The 13,719-nt window shown below is 39.3% G+C and overlaps 1 protein-coding gene across 4 annotated transcripts in view; it reads left to right on the forward strand.

Annotated features, from left to right (window-relative positions):
* FAM13A (family with sequence similarity 13 member A) overlaps positions 1-13,719 on the forward strand; it is a 333,205-nt gene that overhangs the window by 234,505 nt on the left and 84,981 nt on the right. For all 4 annotated transcript variants that reach the window (XR_009701148.1, XM_061192618.1, XM_061192617.1 and 1 more), the window contains one exon: positions 13,242-13,283. Coding sequence is in view for 3 of the 4 variants with exons in the window: in XM_061192618.1 (XP_061048601.1) it covers positions 13,242-13,283 (42 nt within the window). In the remaining variant the exon portion in view is untranslated. The remainder of the gene's footprint in view (positions 1-13,241; positions 13,284-13,719) is intronic.

Raw genomic sequence — 13,719 nt, forward strand, 5'->3', positions numbered from 1 at the left:
GGGTTCAGGAAAAGCTTAAGATGATACCTCAGTATTTTTGCTGCCAGCAAAATGATGATGGGAAGAAATGTAACTTTGCTGTCTAGGTTAAAATAGCCCCTGAAACTACAATTAGGAACCAAAAGCCAGCCAGAGGAGACCATTGATAAACTATGCTGTGTTTTTGTAAGGGACTCTCCTTCATTTTCAACTCCTTGACTTGGTGAAAACTCAAGTGCCTGCCTCTGTGTGCGTGTGTGTCTGTCTGTCTCTGTGTCTTTCTCAGTTCCTCTAGTGCCGCCGCCTGGCACACACCTGCTGTGTCCACAGTGCTGGACTCCTTGCCGTGCCTCCTCACGCCTTCACACATCCTCTGCCTTTGTTGGAGAACTTTTCTCCTGTCCATTATCTTTGTCCTAATAATGCCAGTGTGACCCGCACAATTCACTCCCAGTGTCACTTACGTCCCCTAAGCTCCCCTAACCTGCGGGTGTGCACCGAGCTTCTGACTTTAAGGTCTGGAGCTCTGGCTTCCACAGACCTGAGATTCAGGATGTGAATCTCAGCCCCGCCTGGCTCCGTGACCTTCCACCAGTTGCTTAACCTTTCTAAAACTTACTTTTCTTATCTGAAAAATCTGGTGAGTAATACCTTCCTCCAAAGATGTCACTGAGGATTGAGTGAGATAATGTACATGAAGCTCTCAGCCCAAAGCCTGGCTTATTAGGGAGAGCTCTCAGTACGTGGTAGCTCTGGATCCCTTTTTTTATGATAATGGTCAAATGTCAAGTTTCTGTTTCTCGGCTGGCCTGTAAATTCTGGGAAGGTTGAGCCCCATATCTTAATAGCCTGTGTATCTCCAGCCCCTATCATAAGCTCTGATAAGTAGTAGACACTCAAAAAAGGCTGAGTGAGCACTGGCCCTGGTTTTGGAAGCTCACAGAGCTCGAGCCTGGGTGAACATCAACCTTTGTACACTCGCCGGTCCCTCGTCCTCCTGCAAACCAGTGTAAAATCATGGCAGTGCAGATACAAGTCCTTGAGTCATCTTTCTGTGCAGAGCCTTCCTCTGGCAGAGGGAGAGTTCACTGGCTGGAAGGTGACAGGCGAATTCGCATTGCTTTCTGCACAGTTTTGTCTGCCTCAAGAAATCCGCATTCAGAGTTATCGACTGGGGAAATTATATACCTGTTAAATAAAAACTATATTAACGAGCCATTAAGAATGTTATAATAAAGGTAATAATTGAAAGAAGTCAGTAAAAAAACAATTTCCTGTTTCCTTCTTCCCTTCTGCAGGTAAACCCCCTATTCTTTTGCTTTTGTTTCAGTATCTAAAGATTAGAAAGCATTTTAACTGATTTGCTAATGCTCTAAAAATATCCTCTTATCCACTAATATCAACGCCCTCAAAAAGAAAGTTACTGTGTTTTTACATTCTAAACTACTGCCTCCCTAAGGCGATATTGCTATGTCTATAATAATGATAAACATCAGTTTGCTGAACAAGAATCTCAAAAACAAATCAGAGCTTCCAGCTGCATTGAAAATAGTTTTGTGACTAAACCAAAAATTTCTTTAAGCTCCACCCAAACCTTTGGGTTTGCAATGAAGTAAAAAAATTTTCTTTTCCTGCTCTCAAGCCAGAACAAACAGATAGAGTGTGTGGCAAGGCCATATTCAAGCATTGCCTTGCCTGAACAAATCCTTTTCTGGGCTCAGTGTACCCTACAGAAAGTACAGGGTTTATATTACTGGCACAATGGCAGAGCTCCCCCTCTGTGCAGTGGGAGAAAATTAATTTTCTTTTCTAAATAAGGGTGGGAGAAAACCCATGGCACAGTTGCACTTCCATTAAGTTTGGAATCGCAGGGAAGAAGATAACTTAAACTAATCAACATACAACTCTCTGAGAATGCTTCCAGCTGGCAAAATTAATTTTACAAATTATAAACAGTGTATGTTTTAAAAATATGTAATCGCACGGTAGTGTCAGCACTCAGCATGGTCTTGATGATGCTGATTTTATTCCACAGCCACTGACTGAGCACCCGGAATGTACCTTGCTAGGTGCTGGTGGGGCAAAGATAAAGACAAATCCAGGAGGTGAGGCAAGCGTCCGAACTCAGGAATTTCAGCATCGTGTGCTAAGCACTGGCTCATGGCTGTGAACAGTGTCCGGGAGCCTGGAGGGAGAAGCTGCTCCCCTCTCCAGGGTGATGGAGATGGCGTCCCAGATTAGATGACATTTGAGCTGAGAGATGAAGTATTTACCAGACAGAGAGAGGTGGCGGAAGCATTTAAGATAGAGGGAACAGCACGTACAGACAGAGTTATGAAAGTGCAGTGAGAGGTCGACAGAGGCTCACTGCCCTGAGATTGGGAGGACTCTTGTGCGCCAGGTGCAGACATCTGGATTTTACCCCGAAGACGAAGGGGAAGCAGGGAGGCTTTTTGGTTAGGGGGATAAATCTGGTGGGAGTATTAAGGATAAACTGCTCTGGATGGCAGGGGAAAAGAGTACTGCCCCTATGAAAGACTAAGGCAGTGGAAATGGAAAGGAAAGATCAGATTCAGAAGACTTGTCTCTTTCTGAGATGAAATCAACACAGTCTGGTGATTGACCATGTGTGGAGGTAAGGGATAAACTTTTTTTTTTTTTAAGGAGAGCAGTTGGCCTATTAATACAACTTAAATATTGTAACAGGCATGAGGATTCTGTCCTGTGACTTCTAAACACATCTCCAGCCAGGATCCCCTATAAAGTGAATGTGATGCTCTTGGCTGTGTCCACAGGTAGTACTAGTTTCCTGTTGACCTTCTCACTGTAGGGAAAGATGCAAAAGAGACGGAAGGTGAAGCAATCCCACCCCTCCCTGCTTAAAAACTTTACTCCCCTTCCCTGACAAGCACACACCCTCACCACCCCCCTCCAACTCCCTAGAGATTGAAAGGTGGTCATCAGAAGGGCATCCACGGGTGGAACTAGCTGGGTAGAGGGATTGAATTAGAATGAGATGCTCCCTAGTTCCCTCCAAGTATAATAGTTCTTTGACTTGAAGAGACAAAAATACAGGTGATAAAGAATGCTGTGGTCACAAAGTAAGGAGGAATCAAAAAAAAACAAAAAAAAAACAAAAAAACCAGGGGTCCCTGAGTCTCCTTGACACCATCCTGTGGTATAAGCAGGAAAAGAATATTTAAAAGAGACTTGGATAGAGACACAGATGTACAGAACAAAAGTATGGATACCAAGGGGGAAAAGCAGCGGGGATGGGGGTGATGGTGGTGGGATGAATTGGGAGATTGGGATTGACATGTATACACTGATGTGTATAAAATGGATAACTAATAAGAACCTGCTGTATAAAAAATAAATAAAACTCAAAAATTCAAAAAATATATAAATAAATAAAATGAAATAAAATTCAAAAAAAAAAGAGAGAGAGAGAGACCTGGAAATCCTCTGTCAGCTCCACCACGGTCATCTAGAACGACATTCTCGCGCCCATTGCTGGGCAGATCTGGACCCACTTCCTCTCTGATTTTCTGTGCCATCCAGGCTCAACAATATCTGTACTTCTTTGGCCCAGAGCTGATTCTGGCAGTGGGGCAGAGAAGAAAAGTGTTTGTTCTCTGTCCTATGAGAACATAGATCTTAATTCAGCAACATTCACTGAGTATTAATTACACATCAAGCAAGGGAGATGTGTTTTTAGCATAGCATTTTTCAACTGTGGGTCATGAACTATTGGTGGTCATAAAACCAACTGAGCAGGTTGTGACCAGTGTTTTATATAAAGCGAAGTATAACAAAATAGAAAATATCCAAAGTAAGAATAATTTTATGAAATGTGTCCCTTTTATGTGTCTGTGTACTATCATGATGTAAAATGTGTTTCTAACTGGATCGTGGCCAAAGTTTTTCGAAACACTGACTCTGGACTGCTTACTGGGGATAGTTTATTTGAACGAGACGTTAGTACAGGCCTGGAAATCGAATCCTCATGTCAGTGTGGGAAATCCATTCTAGTCTTAGCATCCCTACAAATGAATTTCCAGAGCACAACCTTTACATAAGATGCAGACACTTTCGTCAGGTTCTTAATTCCGGATTTGGGGAAAAAACATTTTTTTAGTAGATATATTAGTTTCCTAGCACAGCTGTGATGAAGTACCACAACAGGGTAGCCCAGAAAACCAGCAATTTCTTGTCTCACTGTTCTGGAGGCCAGAAGTCCCAAATTTACATGTTGGCTAGGGCTGTGCTCCCTCAAAAGACCCTGGGGAATGAGTTGTCCCCTGCCTCTCTCCTCGCTTCCTGGAGTTCTTGGCTTGTGGCAACACAATTCCAATCTTCACAACGCGTGCTCCCGGTGTGCAAATATCCTGTTGATAAGGGCGCTGGTCATATTGAATTAGGGCCCACTACAGTAACTTCACTTTAACTCGGTCACCTCTATAAAGACTGTATTTGCAAATAAGATCACATTCTGAGTTTCTGGGGGTTAGGGCTTCAGCGTATCTTTTTGCAGGGACACAATTCATCCCCTAACAATATATTTCAAATTTCTACTAAGCAGTCAAGAAAATGGTAGAAATATTTTCCTGTCTTATTGGGGGGAAAGCTGTAAATGTTTGGAAGTCTTTTGATTGGTTTTGCTTCCGAAGTGTAATACCTCTTCGTGTTAGCTAAAATTTCTAGTCCTGTGGACATGAACAGTTCAGCTCTTTGCATTTACCCTTTGGTCAGGAAAACATATTTGCTCTTGAACTTCAATGGTTTGTTTTTATTTCTACTGGCAGCTAGGTGTTGCATTCTTAGTTACAACATACAAATAATAAAACTGTAAACAAAGTTGCTTGGGTTTATAATAAAGAAGTATACATACATCTACAAAAATGCCCCTTGAAATTACGGGGGTAAACACTTAGCTACGAACTCATCTGTTTTCCAAAACTGATTTGTTTTCCAAAAGGAACAGGGAGATTGTTTTCTACCGTGTTCCTGAATGGAGCTGGACCAAAAATCTGAGCAGCAGAACGCCAGCTGCTACGTCACACCCCAAATGGAGGGTTATAAATGCTATAAATGGAGGGTTATGAATGCTATAAATGGAGGGTTATAAATGCTATAAATGGAGGGTTATGAATGTTAATGCCTGAGACTGTGGATAAATCAAAAGGCTCCAGTATGGCACTTTATATTTTGCAGAGGAAGGAAGGAAAGTAAATATGCTAATTTCACTCACCTCATCGTCCTCGAAGAAAATTCATCTATGAAAATTCTTCCACTTAGTACATTCTGTTGCAACGTGAGGGAAAAACCTGAATTCCAGAGGAAATGTTTACTTAATACTTTAAAGTTTGTCTTTTCACTTGGCCCTCCCTTTCTCTCTCCCCTTGGCTCTTTGTGTTTTTTTGTTTGTTTGTTTGTTTGTTTTTAAGCCCCAGTAGATGGTTTTTCTAGTTTTTTCAATGAATGGAACCTAATCCTTAGCCTTTACCTATTTTGCTGTACTTTTCAGTACCCAAGGAACACAAACTATTTCTCCTAGCTCAGATCACTTGAAAATGTAGTTAAAGTATGTAGCGAAATATGCAGATTATGTTAATTTGGGGGTAGCCAGCCACATTAACCAATTAGAAAGTTGGACTAATTGGAACATTTATCAGGACAGTTCAAAAGGGAATTGAATGGAATGGTGGTTTGATCCAGTAACTGAGTGTCTGTTCTGAATACCTCAGTCTGGGAATTCTCCCAACAGTATTTGGTTTTTCTTAGACACAGAAAACGCCATGCTTTTCACAATCTCGGTTAGCTTGCTGTGTAATTAAATTGATAGGGATTGCATTCTGTGGCTTCAGTTTAGAAATGAGTGCAGCTCAGGAAGAGATTGTAAGTCTAGGTGTCATCCATTCACGTGCCTTTATGTTCAACCAATGTTGAACCACATAAAAAGATAAGTTAGTAGAGCATAGGGAACGGTACTCAATATTCTGTAATAACCTATATGGGAAAAGAATCTGAAATAGAATGAATATATGTGTATGTGTAACTGAATTACTTTGCCATAGGCCTGAAGCTAACACAACATTGTAAATCAATTAAACGCCAATACGAATTCTATCAAACATTTAGAGAACAGCTAACACCTATCCTCCTCAAACTCTTCCAAAATATTGCAGAGGGAGGAACACTCCCCAACTCATTCTATGAGGCCACCATCACCCTGATACCAAAACCAGACAAAGATGTCACAAAGAAAGAAAACTACAGGCCAATATCACTGATGAACATAGATGCAAAAATCCTCAACAAAATACTAGCAAACAGAATCCAACAGCACATTAAAAAGATTATACACCATGATCAAGTGGGGTTTATTCCAGGAATGCAAGGATTCTTCAATATACGCAAATCAATCAATACATCATATTAACAAACTGAAGGAGAAAAACCATATGATCATCTCAATAGATGCAGAGAAAGCTTTCGACAAAATTCAACACCCATTTATGATAAAAGCCCTGCAGAAAGTAGGCATAGAGGGAACTTTCCTCAACATAATAAAGGCCATATGTGGCAAACCCACAGCCAACATTGTCCTCAATGGTGAAAAACTGAAACCATTTCCACTAAGATCAGGAACAAGACAAGGTTGCCCACTCTCACCACTGTTATTCAACATAGTTTTGGAAGTGTTAGCCACAGCAATCAGAGAAGAAAAAGAAATAAAAGGAATCCAAATCGGAAAAGAAGAAGTAGAGCTGTCACTGTTTGCAGATGGCATGATACTATACATAGAGAATCCTAAAGATGCTACTAGAAAACTACTAGAGCTAATCAATGAATTTGGTAAAGTAGCAGGATACAAAATTAATGCACAGAAATCTCTTGCATTCCTATATACTAATGATGAAAAATCTGAAAGTGAAATTAAGAAAACACTCCCGTTTACCATTGCAACAAAAAGAATAAAATATCTAGGAATAAACCTACCTAAGGAGACAAAAGACCTGTATGCAGAAAATTATAGGACACTGATGAAAGAAATTAAAGATGATACAAATAGATGGAGGGATATACCATGTTCTTGGATTGGAAGAATCAACATTGTGAAAATGACTCTGCTACCCAAAGCAATCTACAGATTCAATGCAATCCCTATCAAACTACCACTGGCATTTTTCACAGAACTAGAACAAAAAATTTCACAATTTGTATGGAAACACAAAAGACCCCGAATAGCCAAAGCAATCTTGAGAACGAAAAATGGAGCTGGAGGAATCAGGCTCCCTGACTTCAGACTATATTACAAAGCTACAGTAATCAAGACAGTTTGGTACTGGCACCAAAACAGAAATATAGATCAATGGAACAGGATAGAAAGCCCAGAGATAAGCCCACGCACATATGGTCACCTTATCTTTGATAAAGGAGGCAAGCATATACAGTGGAGAAAAGACAGCCTCTTCAATAAGTGGTGCTGGGAAAATTGAACAGGTACATGTAAAAGTATGAAATTAGAACACTCCTTGACACCATACACAAAAATAAACTCAAAATGGATTAAAGACCTAAGTGTAAGGCCAGACACTATCAAACTCTTAGAGGAAAACATAGGCAGAACACTCTATGACATAAATCACAGCAAGATCCTTTTTGACCCAGCTCCTAGAGAAATGGAAATAAAAACACAAATAAACAAATGGGACCTAATGAAACTTAAAAGCTTTTGCACAGCAAAGGAAACCATAAACAAGACCAAAAGACAACCCTCAGAATGGGAGAAAATATTTGCAAATGAAGCAACTGACAAAGGATTCATCTCCAAGATTTACAAGCAGCTCATGCAGCTCAATAACAAAAAAACAAACAACCCAATCCAAAAATGGGCAGAAGACCTAAATAGACATTTCTCCAAAGAAGATATACAGATTGCCAACAGACACATGAAAGAATGCTCAACACCATTAATCATTAGAGAAATGCAAATCAAAACTACAATGAGGTATCATCTCACACCGGTCAGAATGGCCATCATCAAAAAATCTATAAACAATAAATGCTGGAGAGGGTGTGGAGAAAAGGGAACACTCTTGCACTGTTGGTGGGAATGTAAATTGATACAGCCACTATGGAGAACAGTATGGAGGTTCCTTAAAAAACTAAAAATAGAACTACCATACGACCCAGCAATCCCACTACTGGGCATATACCCTGAGAAAACCATAATTCAGAAAGAGTCATGTACGAAAATATTCATTGCAGCTCTGTTTACAATAGCCAGGACATGGAAGCAACCTAGGTGTCCATCATCGGATGAATGGATAAAGAAGATGTGGCACATATATACAATGGAATATTACTCAGCCATGAAAAGAAATGAAATGGAGGTATTTGTAATGAGGTGGATGGACCTAGAGTCTGTCATACAGAGTGAAGTAAGTCAGAAAGAGAAAAAGAAATACAGTATGCTAACACATATATATGGAATCTAAGGAAGAAAAAAAAAAAGGTCATGAAGAACCTAGTGGCAAGACGGGAATAAAGACACAGACGTACTAGAGAATGGACTTGAGGATATGGGGAGGGGGAGGGGTGAGATGTGACAGGGTGAGAGAGTGTCATGGACATATATACACTACCAAATGTAAAATAGATAGCTATTGGGAAGCAGCCGCATAGCACAGGGAGATCAGCTCGGTGCTTTGTGACCACCTAGAGGGGTGGGATAGGGAGGGTGGGAGGGAGGGAGATGCAAGAGGGAAGAGATATGGGAACATATGTATATGTATAACTGATTCACTTTGTTATAAAGCAGAAACTAACACACCATTGTAAAGCAATTATACTTCAATAAAGATGTTTAAAAAAAAAACTAACGTTTCCTGGAAAGAAAAAGGAAAAAATAAAATAAAATTAAATTAAACGCCAATATAAAATAAAAATTAAATTTAAAAAAAGATAAGTTAGGCCCCCACTAAAACCCTCCTGTCTTTGTTATTGCCCTTCTCAGTTGTAGCTTCTTAGATTTGGACTGTTACTTGGGTCTGTTTGATAAATGTTCTTCCCACAGGTAGCTGTTTTGAGAGACTATAACAACCCATGTCTAGGACATTAAGCACCCAGTGGCCTGACATACATGAGGTGATTGCCCAAATCTCTCAATGTATTTGAATTAAAAAAAAAAAAAAAAGGCAAACTAATTAGCTGCTTAAACTTGGCTATTATTCTGAGTCAGCAAACAGGAAATAATTAACACATTGGGTTTATACTAGTAACCAAGGAGGAAACTGAATGAATTCCAAGTTGTTACAGTTTGTCATTGGCTTCATTTCATGAAACGGACTCCCCTTTTCATTCACAGTACATGTGCTTATTTTTAAAAATTGAAAGTAAATCTGAATTAATTCTCAATTTAAAATTTAGGAAAAAAATTACAACTCAGTTAATATCATTGGACATGTCTGAGATTGATGTAAAGCTAGGAGCAGGCACAAATATCTCTATAAATAGGTGTTTGGGCACATGTAATAATAGTCCAATATTCATTTTGCACAGAGGTAGAAATGGTGATATTTTCAAATGTTTTGCATTCCAGTGTGTACATTTTATGGAAAAGTTTATTTTCTCTGTTCTATTTGGAAGAATTGTCCTTGGCCATTTTTCCTTCAAATTGCCTTTAAAGTCAATGCATAAAATTGATTTTTAGAATTAAGTGACTTAATCAATTTGAAATCAATGCCTTAGTTGTTTTGTAATTTATACTGTTGTCAAGATTACATTACTAAACCCCGGGCAAGGGTACTTTTATGAAAGGGAAAAAAGAAATAGGCTAATTAAGTGTCAAAATTAATTATTTATCCTCATTTTCTTTTCAAATTATATTGTTCTTCTTGGGTACTGTGCATGGATTGCTGCCCTGTTGACTGCTACTGACTAAGCAAATCTACTACTGAGTCTTGTTTCATTTCATTTAAATAACAGTGCTTATATTTTCTTTTTTGGAACACTTTATAACTGCTCAGAATTCAGGGACATATCCAAATTAAGAATTTCTGATTTTGTCTTTCATTGACAAATTTACCTTATACACATGCAGCCTGAAAAATATTTGCTCATGATTAAAAACTTGTGTTTCTATCGAGACATTCTTGACATGGTGCCAATACATTTTAATAAATTAACCACCTTGTACGCACTATGAGGCATAATGCATTGCGAATGGACTTTGACTAAGGTCGGTGTAGAGTTGCTATAATCCGAAGCATGACATGGAGCTTATAAATTATAAAGTCCACAAGATCTTGTGCCAGAATGAGGACATTCACTCCATAATATTTTGATAAGTTAAAATTGAAGGCAAGGTAGTAAACAACAAAAGTGTGTTGTCTGCACATCACTAGTTGTGTGACCTGGGTAAGTTGTGTGCCCACTCTGAGCCTGCTGTTCTCAAGGGAGGGGCAAGTACCAGGGAGGGTTTTTGTGAGGATTTACATGAGATAATTAATGTCAAGCACCTGATAGTACCTGGCTGATGAATAAGTGTCTGAGGGAGAGAAGGTGTAAAGAAAGAAAAGATTGATTTTGATTCCCGCTGTTGGCTACAAGGAATTGTAGGCACACACAAAAAGTGTTAGCCAAAGCACATAACAGCTGTGTTCAGAACTCTGTACCATTAAATCATCTCCCAAAGCACTCCTGAATTCTAAGAAAACCAACCATACTGCTAATTGAATGGTCACTAAAGTACCCTTGTTAATTTTCATTATAATTTGTTACATGTTAGAGTTAAGGATCTGTTCTGGGCAAAAAAGTATTTAGTACAGAGCTCGTTTTCTAACACTTGTGTGGCCAAAATCTTGGCTCCCTGTACACCGATGCCGAAATGAGATACAGAGACAGAGTTTTGGAGGAGAAAGAAAGGGTGGCTTTATTCTTTGCCAGGCAAAGAGGGGAACACTGCAGGCTAGCACCTCAAGAACTGTGCCCCTCTCCCTGGGGAATAGGGAGAGGTCTTACAGTCAGGGCTTGTGGTCAGGGGTATGCAGTAAGGATCAAGGCAGTAACAGTCCTGCATTCTTCTTTCTTCTGCAGAGTTTCGAAAGGGTGGGGTTGCTGACAGGATTAGGGTGTGTGCAGGGTCTCAGGTGGTCAGTCTGCTACTCTTGATGAGTTTCTCTGGGCCCTTTAATCTTGCCTCAGGTGGTTTCCTGGCTGCTCCCCACTTGATTTGCAACTGTTCGAATCTGCCCTTTGGAACTCAGGGAAGGTCATGGAGGCTGGAGTCTTGCCTGCAAGAAATGGGGAACAAAAAGGCCTCTGTGTCTGGGAGCCCCATAGGCCCCGCTACGTTTCACATGGAGGCAATGTTCCCATAATAATAAAATCATTATAAGTTTTTTGTTGCAGCCTTTTTGCATAGTGTTGGTCACACTTAGTACTTTTTGACACTGAACGCTTGATTAGGAAACAAACCCAATTCTAACATGTTTATAATTTGTTAAGTGTTTTCAAGGACTATTTTGAAGTCAAACGTGTAAGCCCCTTGTATCAGTTTGGCTTAAAGTAGTCACTGCTGTAATAGCACTGCTCCAGGTGGTTTCTTCCCAAGACACCTGGATGTTTCCCAGGTGTTAGTGCCTGTAACTTGTCAAGCTTTGCCTTCAGCCCATTAACATTAGAGTCAAGAATAAAGCTGATCTATCATTTACCTTTCACTTGGGAAGAATTGGCACAATCAGTTACAAACAAAATCTTTGGCAAGATAAACACTAGAATAGTTAAGCAATATTGGCATTGGAAACCAAAATCATGAGAGAGTGAAAAATAGCATGCCATATTTTATGTGCCATCTTGCAACTAAAATGTTAAGATCTTTTCAACTTCCAGGACAGGGGTGCCTGCATGTGTGTGTGTGTGTGTGTGTTTTACACTATAACTTGTAATAAGATTTTTGGTGATTGCCAGGATATTACCAACTGAAGCAAACATTTCTCTTTTCATCAATGATGCTTGTGGTATACCACAGGGGTACAAGAAGAAAATATTTGCGCTTCTTAATTTTATCTGATACTTCACATTTCTACTTTTATCTGTTTAATCATGCACATAATTAACATAAATAGATACTTAGTCATATATTAAGGGGAGTAGCTGCTTAAAAGCAAATTTTTATATGAGTGTGTAATCAAAAATGTTCAAAGACCACTCCAGTAGACACTGAAGAGGAGAGACTCATTCATTGATTCGAGGTCATTTATCAGAAGAAAAAAACATGTAGAAGAAAGGAAAAATATTTTACTATAGTATATATTTCATATTTTTAATTAAACACTTTTATATTAAGCTTCATATTGCTTCAGTGCTGTTTGAGGAACTTAAACTATTTTTTTTGGCTGCGTTGGGTCTTCATTGCTGCGCACGAGCTTTCTCTAGTTGTGGCGAGCGGGGGCTACTCTTCATTTTGGTGTGCGGGCTTCTTATTGCGGTGGTTTCTCTTGTTGTGGAGCACAGGCTTCAGTAGTTGCGGCATGTGGGCTCAGTAGCTGTGGCTCAGGGGCTCTAAAGCGCAGGCTCAGTAGTTGTGGCGCACAGGCTTCGTTGCTCCGCGGCATGTGGGATCTTCCTGGACCGGGTATCGAACCCATGTCCCCTGCATTGGCAGGCGGATTCTTAAGCACTGCGCCACCAGGGAAGTCCCTTAAACTATTTTTTATAGTTTCATTTGTGTCCTTTCATGTTATGCACCCTCATTAATACTGTGCGTAACTATAGAAGACAGAGAGCCTGAGTGTTGTTTACTGATGCCCTAGCATTTCATTGTTAGGGCATCATACACTTAACAGGAATATTTTGTTGGCTGTGTCTTACTTTCCTCATGTTAATGAGTTGTAATTAGCTTTATTGAGATAATTGAGTATGTAATCATTTTAAGGGTTTATGTGTAATATATGAATACTTGGATTGGGCTTGTAGAATATGGTAGTAAAAAACTTCCTCTTCAAAGGGTGATGTAAATTACTTTTGCCTTAGGCTAATCTTGAAAGAAACCTCTCTTGATGGTTTCCCTTGAAGAAGTAATTGACCTTGGCTAGGTCCAAGGTAGAGTATATTTTACTAACCTTACTCCATTGTGAGATTAGCTCTAATGTGTCAAAAGAAAAATCGTGATAGGTGGAACAGAGTTTTAGTAAAATTGAGATGTTATGATATTAACAGGACTTATATTAATTCAAGTTTTATTTTCCTTTCAGTTCGCAGGAAGATGAAAGACCTATGTCACCTTTCTATTTGAGGTACTTATTTGATTTTTATTGGTCTGTTACAGGGAATTGGGGAGGATTAAGGCTTCCTTGGGTTTATTTGCCACGTTAGTTCTTTTCAATAGAATATTCTGTGATGTGGCCAGACTAAGCTTATTGGAATCCCTCACCATAATGTTCATGCTACATTTTTCTTCTCTTTTGTTGAAGAAATCTTAGAACAAATTTTAACGTAGTTGAAAAGACTAAAATAAGATATTTGGTTTTAAATTCAAAGATGTCAAGCTAGCCATTTTAATTTCAAAATCTGCCTAATGATTAGGGTGTAACCTAAATTTTAAAATCTCTGTTCTATACATACATGCAGGTGGGGAGGGTTCTGAGCTTAAGGCTCACTTGCTGAAGAAGTCTTGGCTTACGTTAGGTCATTTTCTAGATAGTAGTGAAGTGTGAAACTAATATTCAGCAA

Source organism: Eubalaena glacialis, chromosome 5, assembly GCF_028564815.1.
Source record: "Eubalaena glacialis isolate mEubGla1 chromosome 5, mEubGla1.1.hap2.+ XY, whole genome shotgun sequence".
Taxonomy (NCBI): domain Eukaryota; kingdom Metazoa; phylum Chordata; class Mammalia; order Artiodactyla; family Balaenidae; genus Eubalaena; species Eubalaena glacialis.